Source organism: Macaca fascicularis, chromosome 2, assembly GCF_037993035.2.
Source record: "Macaca fascicularis isolate 582-1 chromosome 2, T2T-MFA8v1.1".
Lineage (NCBI taxonomy): Eukaryota > Metazoa > Chordata > Mammalia > Primates > Cercopithecidae > Macaca > Macaca fascicularis.
Genome location: NC_088376.1, coordinates 151,199,308 through 151,214,927, shown reverse-complemented (window position 1 = coordinate 151,214,927; position 15,620 = coordinate 151,199,308). Strand labels below are relative to the sequence as shown.

Genomic DNA, 15,620 nt, shown 5'->3' with positions numbered 1-15,620 from the left:
CAAGCCTCAGGTGTGTACACCTCACCTGGCTGTGAGAAGGCACTTGAGGGGGCTCCGTGCTGTGAAGTGCCTACCGCCTCTGTGCCAGGTTGTGGGACTTTGTTGCCAGTCAAGATGGCATCGGGGTTGCAGGGACAGGAACCGTCGTCCGAGTCTTGGAGTAGAAGGCCGTGCCCTCCCCCAACGTGGGCTTGTCCCTGTCCTCCTGACTTTGAACTCCAGGAGGGTCCTCTGGCCAGAGGTTGCACATAGTCACTGCCCGCCAAGGCACTGCAGCTCAGCTCTGTCTCTGGCTGCCTCCAGGTCACCAAGATCTTCCAGAAGAAGAAGAACTCGGTGACATACAGCTTCCGACAGTCCTTCTCCTTGTACGGCATGCAGGTCCTGCTCTTCGAGAACCAGTGTAAGTCTGCCCCAGGGCCTGCCTAGAAGAGCGCACGTCCCAGCTTACGCTCTTTCTCCTGGCTGCTTCGAGGACAGAACCCTGTGGGGGCTTCTACACTCACCCCTGTTTTATCCCCAGAGAGCAGATTGCAGCTAGGAGCTCTGGTGAGCAGTGGGCACAGACCCTCAACAGACCCATCAGTCAGTTGAGCCTGATGTAATTACTGGTACTTCACTTCTTGCAGTGATAAGATTTTTAAATTTATGGCAGAAATACATTTATTTAAATAAAATGTTGACAGAAAAACATTAAATCGTATAGGTGATATGCAAACATGGCCCAGGACACAGGCAACAGCAACCCCTGAGTGTCCATGGAAGTGAAGAGCTGAGCCCCTCAGCCTAGGTCAGATCCCAGCTCTGGCTCAACTGCTGTGTGGCCTGGCTCTGCAACCCCACTGGCCTCTGTTTCCTGGGTCATAAAGTAGTGCCTGCGACAGGGCCCCTATCATAGCTGCCGGAACACAGTGCTTTGCAAGGGTTAATTTTGATGTCCTGCTGGAAGGCACTGGGTAAGGCCTGGGGGCCTGGGAGTTTGAGGGGCTCACACCTGCAGCACCCCACTGGCTTCCATTTTACCTTGCTCCTTTCGCTCTCCACGGCTTCTCTTCCCCCTCCTTTGCCCCTTCCTTATTGGAGGCTGAGCCAGCCCTCCTGGGCTGGGGAGCAAGGGGCCACCTGGAGTGTCCTAGGGAAAGAAGCTGAGTGTCCCTGCTTTAGCAGTAGGGGTCCCTTGTCCTCTCAGAACTAGGCGTCACTGTCTGTCTAATCAGCCTTCCATCTGCAGGTTAGAATAGTGTCAGGGACCCACAGCTGGACCATCCAAAACCACAGGCCTTGCGCCTAGCTCTGGGGCTGTCTGTCCCCTTCCATCTTCAGTGGGACCAGGAACAGCCTGGCAGGAGCCCCTGTACTCCCTGTATGCCCTGCTCCCCATGTGCCCAACAAGGAGCACGGCGTGCCTGCCCTGGCTGCCTCCCCACCTCCTGCCATTCCTGTCCATCGCAGGCTGCAAGTCATGGCTTACCTTGGTCCCAGGGGAGACCAGTGCCATCCCCACATTGTCCTGACCAGCAGTAGCCCACTCTCTGAGATGGTGTCATTGACCCCTGCCCCCCAGGGCTGGGGTGGGAACTTAGTGAGATCCTGGCAGCAAAGCTCCCAGCAGGGGGCCAGGACCACTGTGGACCGTCAGGGCAGAGGCTGCACCTGGATCATGTCTGTGGTCCCAGGGCTTGGCCTTAGATCCTGGACGCTGGGTGCTGGCAAGTGCTAAGCCTGCAGCTTCTGTAGGAGATGCTGTCATGCCAGGGATCTCAAACTGGCAGCCTTGGAGGCAGGCCCAGCTCAGTTATGTTTTATATGGTTTGCATATTTTTTAAAAATTTGCTGAACCAGTCTCCACATCAAAATGTAGATATTGTAAAAATCAGAAGGTTTGGCGTCACTAGGCACATGTTCCCATGTGGCAGTAATGGGCTGCATGTACACACATGTGCACACATATGCACACAGGATCACTCTTCAGCTGCCCGCAGGTCCACCTGGCCCACCTGGTCTGAGCCAAGGTGGGATTAGTGCTTGGTCCAAGAACCTTCAAGCATCCAGTGGCTGATGCTTTGTCAGTGACTCCCACTGCAGGAGCAGCACTGACAAGAGATCAAAGCCCCAGGGACCCTGAAAGCCAGGAGGTGGCACCAGGCAGGTCTGGGCACAGGGTTCCTTGGCTGTGGAGTGCCCATAGTGCACCCCATGGGAGTTGTGGGCCACAGGCCATTTGGGATAATATGGCCCTCACTGTTGTCCAGAACTGAAATGATTAGAGAAGACCCCCACCCTTCTCAGGACGCAACCTCTGTCCTCCTCCAGGATTCAGCACCTGGCAGAGTGCCCAAGGACCTGGAAGTCAAGGGCCTGGTCTCCACCACCTTAAGGTTGGGGAAGAATGGTGGCCCCAGCAGCCTCCCGTGAGCTCGGCCACTTTTGTCCCCAAGTCACATGTGGAGCAACACAGACCATCTTTCCCAAGTTGGGAGATGAGGTTGCTCTGTACCCCTGCAACCTGCCACTGCTGAGGCTGGACTCCGGGCACTTATCCCAGGCTCACGCACAACTCAGCCCTACCATTGTTTCCTGACCAGAGAGAAGGTTGCAGAGAACACACTGAGACCCGTGGGCCTCCTCCCCTCTCGTTCCCTTTTGCAGACTACCCCAATGGCATCCGGCTCACTTCATCTGTCCCCGGAGCAGACATCAAAGTGTTAATAAACTTCAACGCCCCCAACCCTCAAGACCGGAAGAAATTCACTGATGACCTGCGGGAGTCCATTGCGGAAGTCCAAGAGATGGAGAAGCACAGGATAGAGTGTGAGTACCAGGGCTTGTGGACAGAAGGCCGAAACTTGCTGGCCACTGGCACTTGCCTCCCCATGTCAGGGCAGTGACTTCTCCTGAGCCCAAAGAGATGAGATGTCCCTCAGTCTTTTCTGACCTTCCCTATGGCCACGTGATGGGGCAGTCTGTGTGCCCAGGCTGCAGGAGGCACAGAGGGGGTCCAATCCAGGACCCGCCCTACCTGTTGCCTGTCATATGTCCAGCAAAAGACTCTGGCTCTCAGCCGGGTGTGGTGGCTCAAGCCTGTAATCCCAGCACTTTGGGAGGCCGAGACGGGTGGATCACGAGGTCAGGAGATCGAGGCCATCCTGGCTAACACGGTGAAACCCCGTCTCTACTTAAAAAATACAAAAAATTAGCCGGGCGTGGTGGCGGGCGCCTGTGGTCCCAGCTACTCGGGAGGCTGAGGCAGGAGAATCGCGTGAACCCGGGAGGCGGAGCTTGCAGTGAGCCGAGATCGCGCCACTGCACTCCAACCTGGGCGACAGAGCGAGACTCCTTCTAAAACAAACAAACAAACAAAAAAAAAGACTCTGGCTCTCTGGTCACCCCGTGCACAAGAGCCTGCAGAGTTCCCAGCTGGCCTTTCTGCACCTCGTCGTCTTCTGCGTCAGGCTCAACCCACTGATGGGTCACACAGCCAAGGCCATCCTTGGCTGCAGGTCTACTCCCTGGAGGCACATGGGACTCCCTACTGCTGCCCCCTCTGTGGAAGGCCCTGGCTAATCCTTACTCATCTCCCAGACCTAGGCAAGTCTGTGCCTCCCTGTCCACCCCCAAGCCTGGAAGGTGACTGTCATTCCTGCAGGTCACAAGGCCCTCTGGCCTCCCTAGCCTTCCTCCTGGGATCTCCTTTCTGCTCTTTTGTCCAGGGTGGCCATCACACTCTCTTTCCCAGAAACAACCCTTCCCCATTCAAGGCAGATGGTGGCTCAGGACAGTGCTAGCTCCAAGCAGAAGGCCCCGTCTCGCACCCACTCTAGGCTGTGCTCCTCTCATCAGGCCACTCACCCTCTCTGTTCCAGCGGAGCTTGAGAAGCAGAAAGGCGTTGTGCGGCCCAGCATGTCCCAGTGCTCCAGCCTCAAAAAGGAGTCGGGCAATGGAACTCTGAGCCGGGCCTGCCTAGACGACAGCTACGCCAGCGGCGAGGGCCTCAAGCGCAGTGCCCTCAGCAGCTCCCTGCGGGACCTCTCGGAAGCTGGTAAGAGCTTGGCCTAGAACCACCTTCCTAGCCCAGCGCATGCAAGACCGAGGCAGGGCGTCTGCATTCGGGGCATGCATCACGCGGGGCGGGGCCTGCGGCGAGGCCAGTGTGGCATTTCCCCTGACCTCCACCAAAGCAGAGCAGCGTCTGACAGCACGGAAAGGGCATCCCAAAAAGATACAGGAAAACAGGACCAAATTGTGAAAAAGAAAGGCGTTGTATACGAATTAGCTGGGGAAGTCATCCCCATTTTCCCTTTCTTCTTCCAGGGGTTTTATTTACTCGTTTATTGATTTGGGAAGTCGCTCTAGCCCGGAGTGAGCCGGCGGCTGTGTCCCGTGCTCTTTGTGTGGCCGCGTCCCTGTGCTTCATGCTGATGAATGAACTTGCGCGGAACCCTCTAAGCTGTCTGGCGCCCCCTTGCCCACTGTCCCCGGTCTTGCTTTCCCTGCGGGGCCTCCTCTCCTGGGAAACCCGGGCCTCGTCCAGCCCAGAGGCCATTGAGCAGCGGCCAGGGCTGGCTCCGGGGTCCGGGAAAGCCCTGGTGGGAACTGTGATGTTGTGATTGTTTCTTTGTTTCTGTGTGTGTTTAATTTGCTGCCAGCTGTTTCACCCCCAAGCAAGCAGCACCCCTGAAACCGCCTGCATTCCTGGGGGTGGGGCACTGTGAGCAGCAAGGCTCGGGGGCTTTTGCCAGCAGCCTTGGCCTAGCCTCTCCCTCGTGGAGCAGGAGAGACAAGAGGCATGGGCCGGCCGATGGGTGCCTGCTCTTGCCGCTGCAGCCTGTGTTGCTGCTCAAGGAGTGTACAGGAGGGTGTCATACCCACCCTTAGCCCATCAGCCTGTCCACCAGTCAGTGAGCTTCTCCTGGAAGGGTCCCCGGGGGCTGCCTGGGGCTGCAATGGCCCAGCTTGTCTCGCACAGGTCTGCCCTAGGAGCCTGGTGTGCCTCTTTTGGGAAGACCCCCTTCCTGGGGTTGCCTGCCCCACCTGTCCCGCCTCAGGACTCCCTCCTGCACCTGCCCATCAGCAGCCTTGCCTCCCTCAGCTAAGTCCCTCTCAGGCCCTTTGGAGTCTGCCCTTTTTTTTAAGTTGGATTTTTTCCTTTGTTTTCGTTTTGTCATTATTATTATTATTATTATTATTATTATTATTATTTGCCATAGTAAAAAAAATCAGAAATTCATTGCCAGTTGCCAGCATGAGGGTTGAACCCAGGGCTTCTCAACCTCGGCTTGATTGACATTTTGGGCCAAGTGACTCCTTGCTGGGCGGCCATCCCGGGCTTGGCAAGATGTTTACCCTCATTCCTGGCCTCTACTACTGGTTGCCGGTAATATCTTCCCTGTCATAACAGTCACTGATGTCTCCAGAAATTGCCAGGTGTCCCCTGGGGGGCAGAATCACCCCTGGTTGAGAACCACTGGTTTTCCCAGTGGCCTTGTGAAGCACAGCTAAATGTCACTGGACTGCTTTGGGCCTCTGCAGGCTGTGGGCCGGGACCTCTGTTTGAGTTTGTGCAGTGTGGCGGGCCCTGCCCTCTCCCTCCCCTGATGAAGCTGTCCAGCCCCTCTCAGGCAGCAGCGGTTCTGCCAGAACCGAGGCCCTTGAGCCACATCCACCCCAGGGCCCAGAGGTCAGGACCCCAGCCGTCCACCCTCTACAGAGCTTGGGGGTCGGACAGCCACGTGCCGGGCCCACGTTCATGTGAGGGGTGAGCCCAGGGCCAGCTGCTTTCATGTAGTGTGACGATTGCTGTTGTCATTTAGGAATTCTGAGCTCAGAAGGACAATAGGGACTGAGACCCCGCCCTGGGCCTACCATTGAAACAAAAGCAGGAACGGATCTCAGAGACCCCCCCGTACCCAGAAAAGTTTGGGGGTGAAGTGAGGTAGGGTTTGAGTCCAGGCAGCTGCCGAGACCCCAGGCTGGGGACAGGCCACCTGTGATCTCCCATCGGAACAGGCGGGTGCTAGCAGCCTTCCTGGGGAGGGGCAGGGCTGGCAGCAGGAGAGGTCAGATGTCGTGCTCTGGACCAGGTCGGGGCTGTAAGCTCCCCAGCGGCAGCATGGCCCCACCTCACTCACCACAGCCCTCACAGCACTGAGCCCGAAACACCACGATGAGCTTGTGGAAGAGGCAGGCCCACAGGACAGTGTCCCCTCCATGGTTGGCACGTCACTGCTCCCAAAGCAGGAAACCCTGAGAGAGCTGTCCCAGGTCTGCACTTGATATCCATCCAGGAGAGGACATACCACAGACATGAAGCCAGGGGACTGATGAAGTAGCCGTAGATGGTGCCCGAAGGAACCCATCCTCAGGAGCCTCCAGAAGCCTCTATCATGCCAAGGGTTAGAGGGAAGGGGGCTAGCACCGGCCACACCGCAGTGCATTGCCTGGTGTCTCAGCCCTGGTCTTCCTTGGGCCAAGACTCCCCACCCGGTCCTCATTCCAGCGGCACAAGAGCCCTGCTGACCCGAGACCAAGGACCCAGCAAGGACTGTGGGAACAGGGATCAACCGAGTGGTGGTGGACATTGACCAGCGGCCCCCAGTGGCCCTCCTGCCCCTCCCTGGCCAAGCTGCCCAGCTCTGAGTCCTTACAGAGAGGACCTGCCTGCAACAGTCTCCATGTCCTGTTCCAGAGGAGCAGTGACAGCCAGCAGTGGTGGGTGGACAGAGCAGCACCGCTGCCATGTGTGAAGCGGGCCAGGGCCCAGAGAGGGTGGTGCTTCCTCTTGCCCTGGCCACATCCCTCCCCACCATGTCAGGCCCAGCAGAGAACATGGTGCAGCACGCAGATGCCAGAGTCAGACAGCCTGAGCTCATCCCCCACCTCCGCCTGCCCTCTCTAGCTCTCAGACCCTGTGGGCCTGTTTCCCCAGCTGCAGCGAGGGAGTCAGCGCATGGAAAGCCTTTCAGGCGTGCCTGGCTCAGGCAGCGCCGGCCAAGTGTGCGTAGCTATCATTTCTGTTGTGGTCATTGACACTGAGCAAGGCCACCAGCTCGGCTGCAGCATTGTTGAGGGTCACAGGACGAGTATCCGGTGGGCAGGAGAGTACTGCCATGTGACGTCCTGCCCTGACTCTGAGGAAGCTGCAAAAGTTGTGAAGAACCATCCTGGGAGCCCTTCAAGAAAAATGGTTCCAAGTCCCTCCAGACCCTGCCCAGGGCTGGCTTGGCCTGATCCGCACACGTGTGGCGTGAGCCACTATTCTGGCCTGCCTGACTTCATCAGCCTGTAAACCTGGGCAGGTGTGGGAGGCTGCGTATGCATGGGATGTCTGCAGGGATTGCTATGGGCAGTTATGGTTGTGGGTATACCTGTGAGCACAGGGCTCTGGGATTCAGCACAGAGGGAGCCCTGGGATCACCCTGCATCTCTTGCTGACCTGAGACATTGAGAAAGTGGATTGTAAGGCATTCAGCATCACTCCAAAACAGCCAAGTAAAGAACTCCTAAGTGTTCGCCCAAGTTGAGCAGGGTAAGGAGGACCGTGTTTAACTCCAGGTGGGGACATTGTGTGGACCCCCAACCCCAGCCTTCAGGCCTGGCCCAGGTCGTGTCAGAAGCTATAGGCTAGCCAAAAGGAGTTGCCAGATACAGGCAGGGGAGGCCATCTCCCCTCTGCCCCTGGTTTTTAGTCAGCCAGAGGAGTCCCAGGCCTTAGAGGAGTGGGCTAGAGAGCTGATTTGAAAACCCTAGAGACAGTGGCGCTCTGTCCCTCCACATTTCCACGTGGCGCCACAGTGTCCTGAGTGTCTGATGGCCGTGGCCACCCAAGAGGAGGGTGGAGGAAGGAGGCCATGTCCTGGGAGGCTGGACTCTACTTTGCTCCATGTCCCTGGACCACTATGTTGGGCAGGAAGGGAAGAAAGGTCAGCCCCTCTTCCCACACTGGCTGAAAAATGAGGAAATGTGAGCCTCCTCTTTCTTCTGGCTGAGAATTAGGGCCAGGGTCCTACTTGGCTGTCCTAGGTCCTCAGCAACTGGTGTCAAGCCCTCTTGCCCTGATGTGCTGTGTGGCCCTTTCCCCATAGTGGTCTCTGAGGGCCACATCACACAAGCCAGAGCCACTCAAGGCCTTCTGCTGACCCCAGCTCCCACCTGGGCCTCCGGTTTGGGGTCAGCAGGCAAGGCAGAGGGACTGGACTCCCCTGAGTCTGTGTGGCGATGCCCAGGCTGAAGCCATGCCAAAGCACAGCCCAGCACACTCAGAGGGCACGGGGAGGCTCGAAGCCCACAGCACTCCCACCACCTGTCACTGGCTGGTGGCCCTGGGCTAGCTGGGAGGTGCAGTAACTTTCCCAGAGGCTGGGGACGGGGCACAGTGGGGAGGCCCAGCAGTTGCTTCCTTCTCCTAGGGTCCTGGGCCCAACCGGGCCTGGGGTCCAGCTCTGAAGGCAGCGTGGCCAAGTTATCCAGCCTTAGAGGCGGCCGGGTGCGAAGGTCTGGGTGTGAACCCTGCTGCCTGTGAGAATTGGGCCTCAGCGTCCCCCTCTCTGACACGGACACAGTGTCGCGTATAGGGTTGACATGTCCAGCGCGGTGCTGAACACATGGCGATGCTGCCCAGATGGAAGCTTCAAGAATGTCAAGTGGGGAGGGCTGTTTCTCCCTCCCTTTTCCCATCCCCACTCCCAGAGCCCAGGCTGGCCCCTAAGGCCAGGCCCCTGTCATGCTCCAGGCTTGGTGTTCCTCAAAAATCCACGGAGAAATCCTCAGGAGGGACTGTGGAGGCTGGGTGGGGCCGGGCTGGGCCCTAGGCACCCGGAGCCAAGAGGAAGACCCGGCCTTGCTTTGATGGACCCCGCACACCGAGTGCCTACTGTGTGCCCTGCACTGGGGCGCGACGAAGATGCTGGCAGAGACCTCCTGGCTTAGGGAAGGCTTTGTGGCCCCTTGGGGAATGGTGCCAAGCAGAGGAATCCCAAGCTGGAAGGTGGTTTCCAGCAGCCCCCAACCCTGTCTCCTGCCCCTGGCCAGGGCACTGCACAAACCAAAACTGAGCTCCTGCGGGCAGCCGGGAGGAAGCGGGGATATGAAGTTGTTTCCTCTTCACCCTCAGTGCTCGTCCTGCCGAGGAGGTGGGGGCATATATGTGTGTGTGCGGATATACACATATATACGGCAGTCACTGAAGGTGGGCATGCAGGACCTGCCATGCTGTTTGCGGCTATGGAGAAGCTGCCCTCGCCCCTCCCCATTCACCCGAGTCAGGGGTGAACACACGAGTTGGAGGCATCGAGCCCACCTGTCCACATGCCTCAGCCCCAGGGCCCCTCTCAACAGACCGCTGGTCCAGGAGAAGGAGTATAAAATAGGGGCTGGTTTGAAAAAAAAAAAAAAAAAATTTTTTTTTTTTTGCTTTTCAAAAACTTTATTTTGAAAATTCATTCCTGCACTGCTGCTGGCTTCCCCACTGAGCCCCTCCTCCGACCCCTCACACCTGGCTCCTGCGGGCAGGTGGGCCCGGCACCTGTGCCTACTCCCAGCAGGGGTGCAGGCTCCGTGGCAGCAGCGTGGCGCCAGGCAGGCAGCGCCCCCAGCCTCATGTCCGCGTCTAACTTCTGGTATTGCATGTTCTGGGCAGGGAAGCGAGGGCGTCGCAGCAGTGCGGGATCGCTAGAGAGCAATGTGGAAGTAAGTAGGAAGCGCCTCCGTCCAGCTGGCTGTCCTGTGTCGCCTTCCCCAGTCCTCGGTTCATATCTGTTGTCCTGGTTTTTTTGGTTTGTTTGTTTTTTGGGTTTTTTTTTTTTTTTTTGGTTTTGGTTTTTTTGGTTTTTTGTTTTTGTTTTTGTTTTGGTTTTTTTGCTCTTCCTTCCCCTGCTGCACAGAGATGCAGACACCCGCTCCCTCCCTGCCTGCCTGGGACCCTGTGCATGTCAGCTTCTCCTGTGTGCCTAGAAATATCCATGCCTCTCACCGCTTGTTTTGGACTGAACAGTGGGGGTGGTTCTGAATTTTGTGTTTTGGTTTCTGCTTAACCCCATCACCTGTGGTCCCTGAGCATGGTTGACCATCCCCAGCTTCTGGCACCCCCGCCCGGGCCACCCGGCTCCCACTCATCCTCCACACTTGCTGTTGGATGTTTTTGCTGAACCCTTGACTTCCACGCCCACCCATCCCCATCGCTTTCTTCTTGGAGTTTGATTGCTGTGTGTCTGCGGCAGGACACCATGGAATTGCTTAGCTTGTGGGAGGAGGAGTGTCTTGAGAGAAAGAGAAATTCAGTGTGGATTTCATGATATTTCACTCATCCTCCGGCCATCTCTGTGTTACTGTTCACATCTCTACCTCAGCTTGCAGATCTTTTTCTGTTTCCTTCTTTTTCCTTGTTTGGTTTGCAGTAGGCAGCTGCAGTGAAATGCTTAGGCAGCCCATTCCCCCAGAGGACAAGGTTTCTGAGCCCCACCTGTCCCTGTCACCACCTCCCCCGAGACCTCAGGACCCACATGGGCGGAGCAGGAGAGCTGAGGGCCCTGTTTCAGCAGGAGCAGAGCTCCTCTTCCAGGCACACCAGCCCCTCTGCACTTGCCACACACAGCGCACAGACATCCCAACCCAGGGGTTCCGATCTGAAACCTCAGGCTGCTGCCAGGGCCAAAGTACTTGTCAGAATGAGACTGGAAGTCCTACTTCTGCTGCGGCAGTCAGAGAGGCGGGCCCCTCCCCTGCCCTCACCCCCGACTTTGGTCAAGGCCAGTCACCCCCAACTGCCCTGCACTGTAGTGAGAGGAGGTGGGGCCCAGTCCAGCTTCACTCAGCCCCACCCTCTGGCCAGCAAGTTGAACTAAAGCTTAGCAGTCAGTGGGTGAATTTTTACATTTAAAAAAAAAAAAAAAAAAAAAAACATTCTGACCTAAGTGCTTGAAGATCTTTTAATTTTGATTTCTATGAATTTCCTTTTTAGGGGTCCATCATTAGCAGTCCTCACATGCGCCGGAGAGCTACATCAACACGAGAGTGTCCATCTCGCCCACACCAGACTATGCCCAACTCATCTTCCCTCCTGGGCTCCTTATTCGGGAGCAAGAGAGGGAAGCCCCCTCCCCAGGCCCACCTGCCCTCAGCCCCAGCCCCGCCACCCTCTCACCCACCGGTGGTCCTGCCCCACCTGCAGCACTCCGTGGCTGGCCACCACCTGGGGCCCCCAGAGGGGCTGCCGCAGGCCCCTGTGCATGGGCATCACACCCAGTACTGCCACATGCAGCAGAACCCACCCCCCTACCACCACCACCACCACCACCACCCGCCCCAGCACATCCAGCACGCACACCAGTACCACCACGGCCCCCACGGGGGGCACCCAGCCTACGGGGCCCACGCCCACGGCCACCCGCCGCTGTCCGCGGCCCACATGGGGCACACAGCGCACCACCACGGGCAGCCCCCTGCCCCGCCGCCCCCCACCAGCAGCAAGGCCAAACCCAGCGGCATCAGCACAATTGTGTAGACAGCCTGGGCAGGTGTCCCAGGTTCCCTGAAACAGCTGCACACCACACAGGGCACGCCCGGGGGTCGCCAGCCGCACACCAAACCCGGGGCACTTCTGTTGCCATCTCTCCCCTCTTCCCCTCACGGCCCAACTGGAGCCCCAGGAGCCCATAGGGCTGGTGTTGTGTGGAAGAAAGGTCCAGATTTAATTTAGTGTTGGCACCCCGAGCTCCGCTCACCTCAGTCTGAGGGATGGGTGGGCCTCAGACACCATCAGCCTTGAAACGGTGCCGCCAGCCAAGTAGATGTTGAACTGCCTCCCCCACTCCAGCTCTCAGCTCCCTGTGCCCTAATTTACATGCCTGTGAAAACCCAACCTAGAAAACGAAGAAATGAGATACAAAAACAGAGACAAAACAGACCCCAAAACTTGCTGCATTATTGCTCTTTTATTGACAATGGGCAAAAAATTAAGTAGACCTGATATGGTTGATGAAAATACGTAAGTAAACTTTATATAATATAAATATATAAATATATAAATATATATATATATATACTGTATAGGTAGTACTTGTGTGTGAAAGGCAGGCGTTTCAGTCCACAACATTAGCAATACCCACCTTACAAGGAGCTCCACTTACCTAGTAGGAAGACAGTACCTTAGCTGGGTGTGTGAGACAGTAGACCAAACCCTAAATGCTAGGAACAAATTCAGATACTTCATATTTTCATACAAAGAAGTCCCTCTAGGACTGGCTAAAATCTTTACACAATCATTACTAACTGTGCCAAGTAACATAGCATCTAACTGTTTAAAAAGTCCAGTATTGCTTTGTATAAATCCTTATTTTATTAACAGAATACTATCATAAATAGTATTATAATGCTGTGTTATTTCAGGTAAGCAAATAGCTAAACTGCAGTACACTCTACAGTAGCAACTCAGGACAGCTGGTTACGAGCTGGTTGTCTTAGGACATTGGTTACACAGATTCTTAGACACTTTAATGGCTGCGATAACTGTGAATCTCCATGATCCATGTTTCTTTTACGCGCATATGATTTAATGCACACTCATTCAGAGTCCTCCGAGAGGGGGACCCATACACGGCAGAAGTGTTCATCTCCAACATGAAAGTGACCAGCTCTCATCCTCGTCTCCCCAACACCATAACTTCCTCATCCCGCCTCCAACCCACACCAGGCCGAAGCCCTCAGAGAGTGTTTTCACCAGGAACCACTCTCGAACCTGAAGGTTGACTTTAGCGTTTAGCAACCCAGGGCGGTGTGTGTGTTTCCTGTTTTGTTTTCTGAGTGGTAGCAGTGATCATCGTAATTCCATGTAGCCATGTGCTAGCAGAACCCCTGTGTCATCACCGTGGCCCGTGTGACCCCAGCCGACGAGTGCCCGGCGGAGCCCCCGCTGCCTTCCCATGGTCCAGTGAGCTGCCAGGGCATCACATGACTCTCAGCTGTGCTCTTGTCGCTTCTGTGTTGTGGTGACACCATGCGCTCCCCGGGCCAGACGCTGCACGTGGCGGGTCTGTGCCCGAGTCACCCACGGGCCATACTTTGTAGTTTCAGCCTTTCGAGCCACTGCAGCCGTCAGTGCTGTGCTCCTAAGCCATGGGACCCGAGGACTGCCCCCCGGCGCCTGTCCAGGCGGAGGCCCTTTCAGAAAGGGCGAAGCTCACGCCTGACTCTGCGGGCCGTGGGGCCGTGTGCTCGGTGGACAGCGTGGTGAGCCGTGGCCGGACGGCAGGAGGAGAGGGGAGCCCCCTCTGGCTGTGTGTCACCTTGGCTGGCTGGCCAGGGTTTTGCTGATTTCCCTCCTCACATCCCTCCCCTCGCTCATATCATTGAGATCACCGTACCAGCAAATCTGCAAACCAAGCACTTTGTTAATCTCCACAGAGAGCAAATACAGCAATCTAGAGTGTAGCCTTTTTAAAATTAAGTGTGACTTTAACCTGCCCACCTGTGTCCTCCCATCGGTGTGGCATTTCTTTCTTTGGTGTCTGCTCAGAAAGAAACAGCATGGGAGCATGTGATTGGGTCCAGGCCAGGCTGTGGGGGAAGCGCCCTGGTGTCCCCGACTCCTCAATTCTTGGGTCTTTTTTAAAAGCCAGGCTCCCTAAAGCACTCTTTGTCTCGCAGTTTTGAGGAGGTTGTTCTGACCTGGAAGCGTTAAACTGCTGCATGTCATCCGGTGTCAGCTGTGAGGCCGCACTCTGCGGATTGTACATTTGCAAAATGTATTGGTGTGACCGTAGACACATCGTTGAAGTAAAGCGATCACATATTGAGTATGTCAGCTTTTCTCGCCCTCTTCTGTGCCGAGGGGACAGTCTCACTGTAACCTTTAGGTTGTTCCAGAAAAGATTCAGGCCATTTGGCATAGAACTGCTCTTTCTGAAGGGCAGCACTAATGAATAGGAACAGACAGTAAACCCCAGGAGGGGCTTTCCAGAAACTCTCCCTCTCCATCGCCATCCTGCAAGCTCCACAGCCTCGGGCTGCCAGCCTCTGGCACTGTCCTCGGTGTGTCCTGGAGCTGTGCTGGGCAGCAGGCCTGGGCCTTGCATAAGGAGCTGCTGGAGCCCACTGAGCCCCTCCTGGGGTTTCTAGCCACACTGTGTGCTCCTTCAGGCCAGTGAGGTTTCATCCTATTTTATTTGCAAGCTTATCAAAAGTTTGTGGAAGATACATTGTTGGATTACGAAGGCTGGAGTCATGCTGCCCACATCTTGTTTGGGAAGCGAAAGCTCCCAGTGAGCTGGTGTCCCCGTGTGTCTTTCATGGGACTGTCCCCTCTCGATCCCCACCTGTTACTGCCATAGCTTCGGGGTCCTGTCATCACATCCCACAGGAGGGGAGGCAGAAGGAGGCTGAGGGCCCCAGGATGTCTGCCTGGTCCCTTCTCACTGTGAGGACGCCCTCGGCACACCTTTCTCAAGTCACACAAACTATTGTAGTTACATACAGAATTGCTGACAGGAGCAGGAGATGCTGAGGGAAACAGCTGGCAATGTGACAAAAGTCTTTCCTGGGACAACAATCAAATCATGTATTTGTATTTTTTTAAGTTTACCAATGAATTGTACAACAATGTAAAAATAAAGTTCATCCTAATATGATGTGCACATCTTGCTTAAAAACGTCTTCAGCATCCAGTGCAGAGTGATGTTTCCCTCACACACTGCATGCAGCACGAGCCTCTTGTTTTTCTTAACAATGAGCTGAAAAGATAGCAGATGTTCACAGCTAATGCTGGGCGTTGACTCAGCTCCACGGGAAGCTCTGTGCCCGCAGGTAAGCACGCACAGTCTTACAGTTCTCCTTGTAAAATATCATCACCCTTCCTGCCTGAGAAACGAGTGCATTTGTATTTTATATAACAACAATAGTCAAGGCAGCATTGCAACACTGAGCAGGGTGAGGTGGGGGTGCTGAGCACAGGACAAGTGGGAGGAGGCCTGCCCTCCAGTCAGACGCATCCGCGTCGCCCTTCCGTGTGCAGTCACGTTGAGACTGCACACAGCATGCGTCTCCTCTTGGGAGATAACTTTTGCCTCTGAGTTGTTTTAAGCAATTAGAATCAGGTCCTGAATCCCCAGACTGTTCAGAGACTTCAAGGGACACCTCCCTCACAAGAAACCTGGCACCCCCACTGTGTACCTGTGGGAGGGAAGGAGTGCGTTTGTGTTCATCTGCATTCTGTTTGTCAGTGGTAACAGACTCTATCAATGTAAAACCATGGTTGTGATCATGTGGGGAAATCAAATAAATCCTTTGAAACTCTCGGATTCTCAGTTTTTCTGAAAAGTCCAGAAGTTGCCCTGTTGGCCAGACCCAGATCTCCAGCTGATGAGTTTCTCCATTCCTTGTCATGACTCTGGGCACTCACTTTCCTTGAAGACATTGGACTGACTTGACTTTGAGGACACTCATACAAAACTTAAAGGGACACATCACAACCAATTGAAGGTTTCAAAGGTATTTATAATTTCTAGCAACTTTCTTTTTTTTATTTATTTTTTTATTTTTTTGAAACGGAGTCTCGCTGTCACCCAGGCTGGAGTGCAGTGGTGCCATCTCAGCTCACTGCAAGCTCCGCCTCCCGGGTTCATGCCATTCT

The 15,620-nt window shown here is 55.5% G+C and overlaps 1 protein-coding gene across 33 annotated transcripts in view; it reads left to right on the top strand.

The window, feature by feature from the left end:
- Nucleotides 1-15,283, top strand: part of IQSEC1 (IQ motif and Sec7 domain ArfGEF 1) — a 388,374-nt gene extending 373,091 nt beyond the window's left edge. For 11 of the 33 annotated variants that reach the window (XM_045384714.3, XM_045384713.3, XM_005547868.5 and 8 more), the window contains 5 exons: nucleotides 304-403; nucleotides 2,650-2,811; nucleotides 3,864-4,040; nucleotides 9,636-9,685; nucleotides 10,956-11,864. In XM_045384714.3, coding sequence (XP_045240649.1) covers nucleotides 304-403; nucleotides 2,650-2,811; nucleotides 3,864-4,040; nucleotides 9,636-9,685; nucleotides 10,956-11,498 — 1,032 coding nt within the window. In that variant the 3' untranslated portion in view covers nucleotides 11,499-11,864. Of the gene's footprint in view, nucleotides 1-303; nucleotides 404-2,649; nucleotides 2,812-3,863; nucleotides 4,041-9,635; nucleotides 9,686-10,955 lie in introns of all 33 variants that reach the window. The other 22 variants (XM_074033018.1, XM_074033031.1, XM_074033029.1 and 19 more) reach the window with 5 other exon arrangements.
- Nucleotides 15,284-15,620: the final 337 nt, after the last annotated feature.